This window comes from Raphanus sativus, unplaced genomic scaffold, assembly GCF_000801105.2.
Source record: "Raphanus sativus cultivar WK10039 unplaced genomic scaffold, ASM80110v3 Scaffold0147, whole genome shotgun sequence".
In the NCBI taxonomy this organism is placed as follows: Eukaryota; Viridiplantae; Streptophyta; class Magnoliopsida; order Brassicales; family Brassicaceae; genus Raphanus; species Raphanus sativus.
In genome coordinates this window covers 3,079-18,250 of record NW_026615467.1, presented here as the reverse complement: position 1 = coordinate 18,250, position 15,172 = coordinate 3,079, and the positions used below count along the sequence as shown (strand labels likewise).

The following is a 15,172-nucleotide window of genomic DNA, read 5'->3' as shown; positions in this document are numbered from 1 at the left end:
TTGATAGGATCCCCTTTCACTGTGGCGAGAAGCAAACCCAGAGGCAGCTCCATATCTTGTTCAAAGCTTCCAATTCAAGGTCTAATCTTTTTTTTTTTTTGAAACACTTATATTTTTTTTTTGAAACACTTCAAGGTCTAATCTTATTTTCAACATTGAGTATAATATTTGAAGTCCATATTTATTTATTTTCGCTGCTTAAAAGTTTGATACTTCTGTGTGCAGAATACAATAATTCTCAGGAAATTCAAAATGATTTACCTCTTATCCAGTGGCAACATCTTCAAAGAGAAGATGCTTCTCAGGTGAATATTTAAAAAAAAATTCAAAAAATAAACATTTTTAAATTTTGATTTCACAAACCTTTTTATTTTATTTTAATTATCGTCCCAGGTACATTTTTCCCCCTGGAACCATATATCTTTAAAAAAAAAGTTTTTATTTTCTTTGAAAAAATGCATAAATATTATTTACATCAAACTATTTTTATATTGTATAAGATGTTTACATTCAATCCTTCTCGTGATTAGATGTGCTGTTTTTTATTTATTTTTGCATCTGAATTATAGATTGGCATTGGAAGTAATAATATTGCAATCGAAGAAGCAGTGAAGAGGGTGAAATCGATATTGAGAGAAACATAAGTGACGGTGAAATTACAATATCAGCATACGACACAGCTTGGGTTGCATTGATTGACGCCGGAGATAAAACTCCGGCATTTCCATCCGCCGTGAAATGGATCGCTGATAATCAACTCCCCGATGGATCTTGGGGTGATGCACATCTCTTCAATTATCATGATCGTCTCATCAACACACTTGCATGCATCGTTGCTCTAAGATCATGGAATCTCTGTCCTCACCAATGCAACAAAGGTAATGCACTTATGTATATATGTTATAAAATTTCAGAAAAACATGGAACTAAATCTTGTCTTTTTTTTTTGGTGCAAATGTTAAAATGACTAAAACTTTTTTTTATAGTGGGATAAAAGAAAAGTAATTAACTTTTTTTATAGTGGGATAAAAGAAAGAAAGTATACATGCTTATACACTGTTTTATAATAGAATATGATTTAGAACATCTTTTTGAAAATTTGAATGTTTTCCCTATAAATAATGATGTGAAGTTGTATATGTAATTCCCAACTCAAATCATTTGACATGTCTAATTTTATATTTTTATGAAGTATATATGTTAATTATTATCACTGACTTGACTAATTCAGGAATCACGTTATCCAAGAAAATATTGAAAAGCTAGAAGAAGAAGACGATGAGCATATGCCAATTGATTCGAAGTAGCATTTCCTTCATTACTTGAAATAGCGCGAGAATAAACATAGATGTACCGTATGATACTCCGGTCTTGAAAGATATATACGCCAAGAAAGAGCTAAAAGTTAACAAGGTTTGTATGCTGGGTAGGCCCAAAATATACATACAATTCAATATTCTATTTTATATTAGAAAGTATATATATGGGTCCAGTGTACTTCACTTAATGCCAAAAAAGAGTTATGCGTTAGTACACTTGCACATGTAATATGAATAGAATAAGATCTGATTAATTGAGACTTTTTTTATAGGATACCAAAAGAGGTAATGCACAAGATACCAACAACATTGCTGCATAGTTTGGAAGGCATGCGTGATTTGGATTGGGAAAGCTTTTGAAACTTCAATGTCAAAACGGATCATTCCTCTTCTCTCCTTCCTCTACCGCTTTCGCATTCATGCAGACCCGAGACAATAACTGTCTCAAGTATTTGCGCAATGCCGTAAAACGTTTCAATGGAGGAGGTTGTTTGCTAGTAACCACTTGTATAATATATATATATATATATTGTCTACTAGCATTCATGTGTATATGGTCACTTACAACATCTACATATTCATTTGTTTAATTTAATTTTCAGTTCCCAACGTTTTTCCTGTGGATCTTTTCGAACACATATGGATCGTGGATAGGCTACAACGGCTAGGAATATCGAGATACTTTGAAGAAGAGATTAAAGAGTGTCTTGACTATGTACACAGGTTTTAAACGTTATGTATATTAACTTCATTTTTGTGTACCAAAGTACGTAGTTTTACTTAAATCTTGATGATGATAAAATATCAGATATTGGACTGACAAAGCATCTGTTGGGCTAGATGTTCCCATGTCCAGACATCGACGACACAGCCATGGCATTTAGGCTATTAAGACTTCATGGATACCAAGTTTCAGCGGGTAATATTAGTAATTCTAGTAATAATATTTTCACATTTTAACCAAAGTAAAAGTTTTAACAATAGTTGAATTTTAGATGTATTCAAGAACTTTGAGAAAGAAGGAGAGTTTTTCTGCTTTGCGGGGCAATCAAACCAAGCGTTGACTGGTATTTTTCAATCTATACCGGGCATCGCAATTGGCGTTTCCAAAGGAAGAGATATTGAAAAAATGCCAAAGAATTCTCTTCCAAGTATCTGAAACGTAAACAAGACAAAGACGAGTTGATTGATAAATGGATTATAATGAAAGACTTACCTGGCGAGGTACATTACATTTAATATAAGACCACAATACACACAAATTATAAATGGTTCCAAAAACATTACATTTGCACTGCATGCCATTTTGGGGCCATTTGATGGAGATGGAAAACTACAAACCATGTTTTGGCTTTTTGTGCTTAGTTTTCGGGTTTTGATATAATATTTTGCATGTTAGATTGGGTTTGCGTTAGACATTCCATGGTACGCAAGCTTGCCTCGAGTGGAGACGAGATTCTATATTGAGCAATATGGTGGAGAAAATGACGTCTGGATTGGCAAGACCCTTTATAGGTACTTCTTATTTTTCAAATATATTTATATAATTTGTATTGTCCAATGAATTCAAAATAAATGCATTGCAGTAACTGTTAAAAAGGAAGCATGAGATGGCCAATTATAGGCATTTTACTCTTTTAGCTTATTAAGACAACCTAGGTGACCATGTATAGTGTTCTTTTAACGTTTAGTTGATCAACTAACGTTGGTGGACCAATGTAGGATGCCTTATGTGAATAATAATGAATATCTGGAATTAGCGAAACAAGACTACAACAATTGCCAAGCTCTGCATCAACTCGAATGGGAAACCTTCAAAAGTAATAGTATATTTACTCTTCTTCCTTTTCCAATAATAATGCCCTTCAAAACACTATATATATATTATATGATTAGTGAGTTGAGGATAAGTTATTCATCGGTTCAAGTTTAAAGTCTTCGATCTATCTTTAAAATTAATTTGCTTATTTCTCTATAGTATATCAAATAATTAAGTAAAAAAAATTGTACGCAGGTGGTATGAAGAAAATAGGTTAAATGAGTGTGGTGTGAGCAGAAAACGAGCTTCTCGAGTGCTTTTACCTAGCGGCTGCGACTATCTTTGAATCAGAGAGGTCAGATGAGAGAATGGCGTGGGCCAAAACAAGTGTATTGGTGAAAGCCATTTCTTCTTTTTTGGGGAATCCTCTGATTCAAGAGTAAGCTTATTCGATCATTTTCACAATGCTCGACGAAGTGATCAACATTTCAATGACTGGTAAACTACACTTATGAAACATATTTACATATTATTGTTTAATTAACTATATATATAATATAAAGTTCGTGTATACCTCAACTGAAATTCTTATAATAATGAAATATCATTTTAGTTTCAAAATTATATTATTCTGCTAATAACTAATTTATTATCAACATAACAAAAATGGAGTATTCCTAACTTAAAAATGGAGTAGAATAATTAAATATAATATTTTATAACTTATTTAAAGTAAACAAGAATTTTAATACAATAACTTCTGCTCTTTAAAATTTTTGTTATGCGAGCTTTTGGAGCAAAAACTAATTTTGTGTGTTTTAGAGTATGTATCTTGAATTTATTTGATTTCAGTGATGAACTTATAGCAATTTAAAATTTGATTATGTATTTTTTCAAAAAAAAAAATCTGATTAAGTAACTTAAATTAACTTTATTCTGCCATAAAATATTTCACCATAAAACTTTTTAGAGCTGGTAGTAAATTTATAAATCTACTGGTTTAGGCCTTTTTTAAGGCTATAACGGCTGTTTGTTTGTTTTTCTAATTCTGTTTTGTTTTTGTCAAAGACTGTTTTGCGGCAGGAAAAAACCATGTCGTATTAAAAACCAATTCTAGTATTAAATTCCATTCGACCTACTTTTTAGGAAAAAGAAAGGAACTGTCAGTTTCACTGATGACGCACAGATAAAAGTATCTCAAAGATAAAAATATTAATAATTTAATATAATATAGTTATTAAATCCTAATATATTAATTTAAGATCATATTTTTATCTACCCATGAACAAGTCATAATATGACCATTTACAAAATTAATTAATATGGTATATTTGATTATTTAAATTAATATAATATTTTATTTTTCTTTTAATTATAACAAAATCTGTTGATAAAAAATCTTAAAAAATATTACCTATTTTTTTATAAAATAACATATTAATTAATTTCGTAATTAGTAATATAATATTGTTATTAATCAATTTTAATTAAAATTTTATTAAAAACAAGAGAAAAAAAATTGTATACTATTTTATAAGTTCTATACTTATATTCTGTATTATATAAAAATAGAAGTGCTATATGAATTAAATATGACATAATTATATTAAATAGGTCAATTAGTAAATTTTATTTTTAAATTGTTTCACATAAATAAATTATCACTCATAATTAAAATGGATTAAAATTTCTAAGATATACAATATTTTTATACAAAAATAAAATTATTAACATATGTTAAACTTTTATACCTACAACTATATATCATCTTTTTATTTATTTTGAAACTCTCAACAATATATTTTTAAAATGTTTATATACAAAATATAATAGTATATAATAATCATATACTATTTAAAAATATGTTATTAGAAAACTATGAAATTTAGTAATTCATTTTAAAATATAATGACAAATCAAATTTTAATTATAACATAACTATTGAGAAATTGTTTCAAAATATTACCAAAATTAAAATATTTGTTTTATAAAATAATGTATGAATGTAGTAACAAAAAAAAATTCAAAATTCATGTAATCTTTTCAAACTCAAGAATACGAGTGTAATTTTTCAAAGTTTTCGTGACAAAATATAAAATTTTGAAACTAAATATTCAAACTCAAAATGATGATATTTCGAATTTTACAAAAGATAAAATCATAGATAATAAAAATAAATTTATTAAATAACCATGAAAAACAAACTATATGTTTTTAAAAATAAAGCAATCTAATATTTGAAATCTTAATTAAAAATAAAAAGAAAAATTAATATCAAACATCCAAAAAATATTTTATATCAATAAAAATTTACTAAAATAATATGATAAATGCTACTATATAAAATAACAGGGCTATATTATTAAACAAAAAAATTGTTTCTTATAAATCCCGTAAAATACTAAAATAATATATGTTAAAGTATATTTTTAACACATAACATGTAAATATAAATTATCTTAAACATATTTTTTCTATAATATAAATAAATAAATTTTAACTAATGTATTATAGCAAAATGTATAAATTAACAAAAAAAACATATTTTGAAAGAGGTTATAATATTTGATTATTTCATATTGTTATTTTATTGTACATAACTTTAAAATATATTAGTAAGTAATAAAAATTAATAACAAAGCAAAATGTATTAAACAAATCACTATATATTAATAACATGAATAATAAATATAACCAATAATATTATAGAGTTACATAATATATAATACTAAAATAGAAATTATATATTCAAACGTTTGTAATAATATCAAATACGTTTATAAAATGAAAAATATCTGCACGGACGTACGAGTTAAAATTTAGTTAAAGTTAAAACATAAACAAAACAAAACCAATCATAACTTGACATACTTGTAAGAATATCTGAAACCTTTTTTGTTGAAACTCTTAAATGAGAACACTTGTCTTCTTTCTTTTGTATACCAGAAGGTGTTGAAACTCTTCTATGAGACTATCTCCAACTCACCTCTATTTTTTATCTTCTATATTTTCTTCTAAAATAGAAAATCTCTATTTAGATGGGGATTTTCTCCAATGTATACTTCTATAATAATTTCTCTATTTATAGAGGAAAATATAGAGATATGCTATTCTACTTTCTAAATATAGAGACAAAAGAGTAACACTCTTCTATATTTTCCTCTAAAATAAAAAAACTCTATTATAGAGGTATACATTGGAGCAAATCGATATCTATAATAGAGATTTCTATTTTAAAGAAAATATAGAAACATACATCGAAGATGCTCTCAGAACGCTTGTCTTCTTCTCTTTCAAAAAAAAATACTCCTCTTTTTTTATACATTTTTCGTTATTTCTTTTTTGCTCCCTTCATACACGAATAATTGATATTTTATATTTTGATATTGTATTTGAAAGATCGATACTTTAGAGTATAGTTAATAAACTTAATTTTTATAACTAAAATATTAAATAAATATATAAAAATGAGTGAAGAAACTTTATTATAGTATAATCAGAAAGTGAGAAAACAACACAATATATTTATTGTTTCTAATATGTGTGAAATATTCAAAACATCAAACATTTGTTTCCCACAGAGTGTGTTTTTAATATGAACCCGTGCTAGATACTAGCAACATGGTTACTGTTATATATGTCATTAATATTTCTTGCCATACATATAACATGATTTCTTATTTGTTAAAACTAGAAGTCAATTTTTTATTGGCGAAACTCGGTGACATTAAAAAGACATTTGAATCATGTAAAAAGCATCTTCAAACACACATTTTATTTCGAAATTATAAAATTTCATATTTGAAGTTTGAAGGTAATTGCTCTAAATAATTATAAGTTCCATACAACAAATGAACAAACGAACAAAGTAAAAAGAAAAATTTCAATTATACCACAGATTTGATAATATTTTTTTTTAAATTCACCAATGATGAATGATTATTTTCATAAATACCAAAAATTTGGTGAAAAAAATAAAATTAAGTTAATTTAAAAAAAATATTTATAGAACATTTTATAAATTCAACCCCAACTCAATAATATTAAATCCTAAACAATAATCACTAAACTTTAAATCCATATGTTAGTATACTTTTTTATTGATGTTGTTTTATAAAGTGATATTTAATTTATGGTATTTCTAACTATTTCTCGAGTAAAATTAAGCTGGACTAACATACATGTGTTTTTTATTTTATTTTATGTATCCGATTTAAAATTTTTAAAACTTGACAGAGGTCAAAACAAGATGAAAGCCCTAGTAAAATCAGTTGACTGACAGATTTTTTTATATTATTAAAATGCTTGATGGGGATTGAAATTTATAGGGACATGATATTGGACCGACCAGGATCGGTTCAGGCGAGTCGGCTTGTCGGAATCTTAATCGGAACTTTGAATCAAATGTCCTTCGACCTCTTCATGTCTGATGGGCGTGACGTTAAAAATCTCATCTATCAGTTGGTAAGTTCTCTCTCTCATGTTCTTAGGCCATCTCCAACCACTACGCTATTTTAGTGTTGAAACTACACCATTTTAGTGTAGTTTTAGCACCAAATTTCTTTTCATCTCCAACCACAACACCAAATATCACACTAAAAAGAATATTCTCTATTATTATATTATTAAAAAAAGATTCTCTTAACTATTTAATATTTTAATACTCATTATTCTTATAACATATACAAGTAACTATTTTTAATAAGAACAAGATTAACAAATTTAAAACAATAATTATAATTATAGAATAATACTTTAGAAATACATATGAAATTAAAATAAAAAAAAACATACAAGCGAAATTAAAATAACTAAAAACATACAAATGAGAATACATATGAAATTAAAACAACTAAAACATACAAACGAAATTACATTGCATAAAAAAAATATGATACATCTTACTAATTATTAGAATTGCCATATTCACCCCACAAATGTTCGATTAGTGCATCTCGAAGTTCAAAATGAGCATCTCGGTCTTTGATTCTATAGTGCCGAGATAAGAATTCTTGAAATTGAGCATCATCACCACTTGTCATCTCAACTTCTGCATTTGGAACTTCACCTTGTTCTTCAATTGTTGCATTGATATCACGTTCATCCTCTATGATCATATTATGCATTATGATACAAGTTGTCATTATATCATGTAATACCTTTTTATTCCACATTCGTGATGGTCCTGCCACGATTGCAAATCTTGACTGCAATACTCCAAATGCACGTTCAACGTCTTTCCTACACGATTCTTGTTTCATTGCGAATAATTTTTTTTTAGGACCACGGGGATCGTGAATTGTTTGGACAAGAGTGGACCATTTTGGATATATACCATCAGCTAGATAATAACCCATGTTATAATGTTTTCCATTAATAACATAATTAGCCGGTGGAGCAGTTCCTTCTGCTAAATTAGCAAAAAGATGAGATGCCTCTAAAACATTGATATCGTTATTAGATCCCGGCAGACCAAAATATGCATGCCAAATCCAAAGATCATAATCAGCTACAGCCTCTAAAATGATGGTGGGAGAACCACTACGACCGGCATATTGTCCTCCCCAAGCTGTTGGGCAGTTTTTCCATTTCCAATGCATACAATCTAAACTACCCAACATACCTGGAAATCCTCGGTGTTCACCGATATGGAGTAGTCGTGCAACATCATTAGCGTCAGGTGATCGGAGATAGCGGCTTCCAAAAACCTCGACAACAGCACGACAAAAGCGCTTCAAACTTTCTAGGGCAGTTGACTCTCCGATTTTGATGTACTCATCAGTTGAATCCGCTGGTAGACCATACGCCAACATCCGAAATGCAGCAGTCATCTTTTGCAAACCAGACAACCCAAGTTTCCCGGCACCATCTCTCCTTTGGACAAAATATTTGTCATGTCTTTGTATCGCATCATAAATACGAAGAAACAAAGGACGCCCCATCCGAAATCGCCGCCGGAACATCGCCTCAGAGAATAAAGGATTCTCTGCAAAATAGTCGTTGAAAAGATTGCGAGAAGCATTCTCCCGATCACGATCAATAACTCTATGACCATGAATCGATCCACCATGGTGTCTCTCGTTAAGTAGGTGTTGAGTGATGAAAAAATTATTGTTTGCAGTAATTTGGCATGCTACTTGCTTTTCAATATCATCATAATACTCATTATCTGAAGAAGAAGAAGAAGAAGATGATACATGAGATGAGCTACCAAAGTTATAATTCATCTTTGATAAAAAGAAATAGAAGATGATGGTCTTATTGTTCAAACATGATACACATTTTATAGGCAAATCATGCCATATTCCATTATCACATTATTAGAAAAAAACGAATCAATCTTAACCGTTCAATTTCTTTGACGATATCTAACCGTTGCTTTGATTAGTCATTTCATGTCATATTTCCACTATCACATTTTCAGAAAAATCAATCTTAACCATTCAATTTCTTTGACTAAAATCTATCCGTTGCTTTGATTAGTCATTTCATGTCATATTTCCACTATCACATTTTCAAAAAAAAACGAATCAATATAAACTCTTGCATTGATTAGTCACTTCTTGTCATATTCCATTATCACATACCAGAAAAAAATAAATCAATATAAACCGTTCGATTTATTTGACCAAGATCTAACCGTTGCATTGATTAGTCACTTCATGTCACATTCACATTATCATATTATCACAAAAATACGAATCACTTCTCTATATAAACATATACTTCTCTTTCAATGATCACACATCTCCAACTTATTTCTTACCACTACTATCTTTCTCAAAAATGACTTCAAGTCGTTCTTTATCATATTCCATTGATGAAGATATGCACTTATGTCATGTGTATCTTGATGTTTCTCAAAATCCAATCATAGGAATAAACCAGTCAAAAGATCAATTTTGGGCAAGAGTTGAAACTGAATACCAAAAGTCTGAGATTTCCAACCAGCAACCAAGACCAAGGAGATCTTTACAAACTCGAATGACTACAATTCTTTCAGCTGTCTCCAAGTTGAGGGGATGCGTTAATCAAATTGAAAACAAGAATCCTAGCGGTGCTTCTGAACAAGACATTGTGAGTATATGTGATTTTCTATTTACTATATTTCATAATTTTATTGTATATATTAACTTATTTAATCTTTGCTCATTATTTAATTAGTTGAACCAAGCAAAGATGTTATTAGCCCAAGATGTCAAATATAAAAGAGGCTTCAAATTCGACCACGTCTGGCCTATCCTCAAAGGCATGGAAAAATTTACAAATAACAACGGTAATGCACCTAGTGCATTCCACGAAGAAGGTCGTAATATTTCATCATCCCCATCATTTTCAGTTGATCCTGAGTCATCACCATCCCCCGGTATGAATTCATTTGATCTAAATATAAATTCTGACGAAGGCACTTCTAATTTATCTTCAAGACCTATGGGTGTGAAGAAAGCTAAGAGAAAATTACAATCTGAAGAACAATTTAAACAATTGATGGAGCAAAATGATAAACTTCTCAAAGCTATAACTAAAGGTAATTCGGAACGAAATGAAATTCAAAGGCAAAAGGTCGAGGTAGCAAAAATGAAAGAAGAGAATAAAATATTATTCGCAGATTTGAATTCTATAACTGATCCTGCATCTCGTGCTTATATCGAAAATCGGAAACAAGAAATTATAAGAAAACGAGCTCAAACCAGTCAATCTAACGAACAAGGAGAAGATGTCCAATACCAATATCATGGATCACAATATCGAACATCACAATATCAAGGAGATCAAGCTGAAGGACAACCATCTCATAGAGAACAAGTTCAAGGTGAAAACCAAATGTCACCAAATGATCAAGAAGATTATACCCCGTATTATAATTATCTTGATGGAGCTGATAATAATTTTCCGGGTTTTTAGATTATTATGTTAGTCAATCTAATGTTTTCCAGTTTTTTTTTTTGGCAAATTTATGTATTTTTTTTATTTCTGCAAATCTATTTTCTTGTATCCACTTTTTATGTTTGGTTGGTGTTTATTTGGGTAATTTTATGTATTTTAAATGATTTTTATGTATTTTAATCCCATTTTAAATGTTTTATTAATTAATAATTTATATTAACTAAAATTTAGAAATCACATTAAGATTTATTAAAAAATAAATTTAATATCACATTACATATTAATGAATTTTATTTGCTATTTTGTAAAAGTAAATATAATGAATTAAGTTATGTAAACAATAAAAGAAAATCAAAAAAAAAAAAAAAACTTATCCCGTCGCTACAGTACCTACACTATATTTAGTGTGATACTGTATCAAAAATGACGAAGACACTATAATAGCGTTGCATATAGCGTCTTGTTGGAGATGAAAAGTGAAATTTTGACGGCAAAATGGCGTTATGCCGTCTACGTTGGAGTTGCCCTTAGTAGGTTTACATATATACACACACACATATATATATATATATATATATATATCTATATTATACGTGTTTGTTTGTTAAAATATTCATAAGAAATAAATAAATATATTGTCCTCAAACAATAACTCACTTGATGAAAATTATAAGTTTGGAACGAAATTGATAACTGAATACTTACTTATAAATTCGAGTCTCAGAAACATTGTACCTACTGTATGTGGTTGAAAAACAGTATATAAGTGGAATTCCTAATGTTTTTGAACATTAAAACAATAATATTTGGAAACACGTAGAAGATTACACAATTGCATGTGTGACTAATTATTCAATGTATTTATAGTGGGAAGATTGGCTGGAGAAATGGAAATTACATGGAGAAGAAGGAGAAGGAGAGCTCATTGTGAAGATGATAATTCTAATGAAGAACAATGATTTAGCTAGCTTCTTTTCTCATCCGCACTTTGTTCGTCTCTCAGAGATCATCAATCAGATCAATCTTATTGCCCAATATTCAAAGGTTAGTAATTTATTTGTCATATTACTTTTTAAAACTACAGTGTTGGAAAAAGTACGCCAATCAAATAGTCATGAGACTCATGACCGATCTAACGTTTGCAGAAGTCTTGTGCATGGTAAAAAAACAATCCATTTCATTTGTTTGCTAAGAAAGTTAATATCATTGGAAATGAAATGTAAGATTAATTAGAAATTCTCTTTTTAGTCTCTCCTTCTCAAAACAGTAAATCCTAAGCGGTCACTGTAATCTCTGACGCTTTCAGGCGACCGACAGCTCCCTACTTTTTTGCTAGTTGTTTACAGTCTCTATCCTCTGCTACCTTCTCCTTTTTTCTTCTCCTTGCTTTGGTGTGTCTGGGTCCGATAAAATTTCTTCCACCGGATAAAACTAGAATCAAAGGGTTTTTGCTTCCTCTGGACCACCAGCAAAGCGAAATGGGTAGGTGATGGCTCTGGGCGCCTTGGATCTGCTCCTAGTCGTCGATTGCGCTTGGATTTGGATCAGATCTAAGATCCGAGATTCGCCAGAAGCTTCGGCGCATCAGCTGCCGTCCTTGTCTCGCCCCAGTCGATCTATTTTAGTGGTTAGTTTCAGGGTCTGTGTAGAGCTCCTCCTCTCTCTCTCTGAGTGAAGGGTGGTTGTGAGACGCACCACCGATGACCTATGTTTTTAGCTCAAACGACGACTTCCATGGTGTGCCTCAGCAAAGAGTTGGCTTCCTCTCCCTCCTTTCATGTCTACTACTAAGGTCTTGAGGACAGCCCTCGATGTTGACATCTCTTGCAGAAGAGACGAAGCTTTCTTTTGCCATCAGGTTACTTGCTTCAAGGAGTTTTGTACTCCTTCCGTGCTTCATTCCCTTTCCAAAACTCCCGACAGATAGCTGTTATGCAACTTGCTCTCTCTCTGTCGCATCTTCTGTGTTGCGTAGCAGATTGAGAGCCTGAAACTACCGTATGCGCTTGACCGTGTTCTTCATCTTTAGTGGTATGGTTGCAGGTCTGCATTCTAGCTTTCTTCTGTGTTAACTTGTGCTTGTTTTGTCGACGTCCTCCTCCAGCGGAGCTCTGAGGTGTGAATCAGGCGTTTCCGTCGATGCCTGTTAGGAGTCACTTTGGTGTGGCTCAATCGAACTTGCCTTCAGGTTATTCTCTTGTTCTCTATTTCAAACCGGTGGAACAAGAAGCGCTTTGATATGGGAGTTCAAGATGGTTGTCTTTGTGCTACATTGTAATATTAACTTCAAGCTAACCATTGTTTGGTTATTTGATGTTAATTCTTTAGGTTATTTGGAGGTTTTTTAAAATTTTTTGCGGCCCTTTAAATCTTAAACCTGATCAGCTGAAAAGCAATTTTTGGTTTTAATCACTTGTAACTAGATTTTCATTAAATTTTTTAATGACATTTACAATTTAGCAAAAAAAAAATGTAAGATTAATACTAAGTAGTGAACCTAATTAAAAACAAACTTCCATGGCAAAAGGATAAAAACATGGAAGAAGAAAGAACAGGAATATACCAATATATTTCATGTTTTTTCCAAAAACTCTGTCCTCTAATTAAATTTAACTTCTTTGCATGTGTTATGGACCATGCCTGCAAATAATCAGTTGAAAACGATTGTTCCATCCGATGTTACTGATGCAAGAATAATCACCAGATCATACCTCGAATAGATGTGTATAATATAGAGAAACCTAAGTGAGCAATTATCTTAATACAGGTAAGGAGAAACGATGAGAAGGAGAAGACAATTAAAATAATGAAGAATGAGATGGAGCAAATGGTTGAGTTAGTGTTGTCAGAGATTGACACATTCCGTGATGTCAACATCACCTTTCTCGATGTAGCAAAGGCTTTTTACTATTCTGCTTCATGCGGTGATCATCTACAAACTCACATCGCAAAAGTTTTATTTCAAAAAGTCCTATAGCCTCATCAGTATCGATCTATGATGTATTTTAATTATTGTAATTAATGGATCATTAATTCATGAATTTATGGATGCTTGTATATGTATAATATTCATGTGGAGAGAGTATGTATAAATCAAACCTTTGGAATAGTTATTGTAGCCTCCATTGCCAATAGATATGATATGAGTACTCAACAAAAAACTTTTCAAGATGAAATAAGCAGCTCCACCGGTTAGAATCTGGAAAGTATCGAAAAAAAAATATTAATATTATAATAGCTTATTACATTTTATTTTTCTAAACCAATCAAAACATCTTTCACTTTATCTTAGTCGGAACTTTTAATTCATGATTTGATTTTTTTAACCTTTTACACTTTTCAGCTAAAAACGACTCTTATATCTCTTATTTAAAAGACGGTTCTTAGATTTTCTTAGTTAAAAATCTAAAAAAGATAAGAACCATCTCTTATTCGAAGCTAATAACCCAAATTAAAAGACTGGGACTCATCATAGTCTAAAGTTTTTTTTATTGAGCAACCGTTTAAAACCGTTTTTACAACAAAATAAGAATTTCTAGTCACTCTTTTTCCTATTTTCATTATTTATTTCTTTTTCGAAAAAATTTAAGAACTTCTTTAGAGTCTTGTTTTGTTACATTTTATAAGCTTTAAGAAAATTGACATTTTTTTACTAAACTACGAATATCTGAGGCCTATACAAGATCTAAACTAATCCCTTAAAAAAATATAGCCCATGGATGAATTCTTTCTCTCTGAGTATTCAAACTAGACTACCGCCCTTGGTTAACTTTGGTATTTTTAATCATAAAGTCTTGTGTATATGTTTATTTTCTGTAACTCTTAATTAAGTATATGTGGATATACATGAGTGCCATGATCTAGGAAGGTGTGATTTTGCAGAAGAATCTCAAAAAAAAAAAGTTACGTATAGTGGGGTTTAGCATGATATAAGAGCCAGAGACTCAGGCAGTTGTCATATCAAAACGACTTGTCACTTTTCTAGAGATCACTTTGTTTTTTCGGCGTGATTTTGTTTGTCGTGACTTGCATGCCTTTAAAAAGTTAACTTGGTGTGATAGAGAAACAAGCTCCACTTTAAAACACATGATCTTGATTCTTGATGACTAGGTTTTGTTCTCTTTTCTTTGGACATCAAACACCCAACTTATTAAGACATTATCATATGCTCGTATCTATCTAGATTCTCGCTGGATAAAAAATATAT

The 15,172-nt window shown here is 30.3% G+C and overlaps 2 protein-coding genes and 1 pseudogene across 2 annotated transcripts; 2 read left to right on the top strand and 1 right to left on the bottom strand.

Annotated features, from left to right (window-relative positions):
- The first annotated feature begins 3 nt into the window (after positions 1–3).
- LOC130501279 (ent-copalyl diphosphate synthase, chloroplastic-like) lies at positions 4–14,090 on the top strand (annotated as a pseudogene).
- On the bottom strand, positions 7,744–9,386 carry LOC108837649 (protein ALP1-like). Its single transcript, XM_018610677.2, has one exon. The coding sequence runs from the start codon at positions 9,303–9,305 to the stop codon at positions 7,983–7,985; it is 1,323 nt and encodes a 440-aa protein (XP_018466179.2). The 5' UTR covers positions 9,306–9,386; the 3' UTR covers positions 7,744–7,982.
- Positions 9,828–11,081, top strand: LOC130501277 (uncharacterized). The gene is made up of 2 exons (XM_056996169.1): positions 9,828–10,155; positions 10,243–11,081. The coding sequence occupies exons 1-2, from the start codon at positions 9,865–9,867 to the stop codon at positions 10,981–10,983; spliced, it is 1,032 nt and encodes a 343-aa protein (XP_056852149.1). The 5' UTR covers positions 9,828–9,864; the 3' UTR covers positions 10,984–11,081.
- Positions 14,091–15,172: the final 1,082 nt, after the last annotated feature.

Excerpts from the sequence above, each read along its gene's own strand:
- LOC108837649 (XM_018610677.2), bottom strand. The coding sequence starts at position 9,305 with ATGAATTATAACTTTGGTAGCTCATCTCATGTATCATCTTCTTCTTCT.
- LOC130501277 (XM_056996169.1), top strand. The coding sequence starts at position 9,865 with ATGACTTCAAGTCGTTCTTTATCATATTCCATTGATGAAGATATGCAC. Across the intron at positions 10,156-10,242 it reads GTGCTTCTGAACAAGACATT|TTGAACCAAGCAAAGATGTT; the intron begins GTGAGTATATGT and ends TTATTTAATTAG.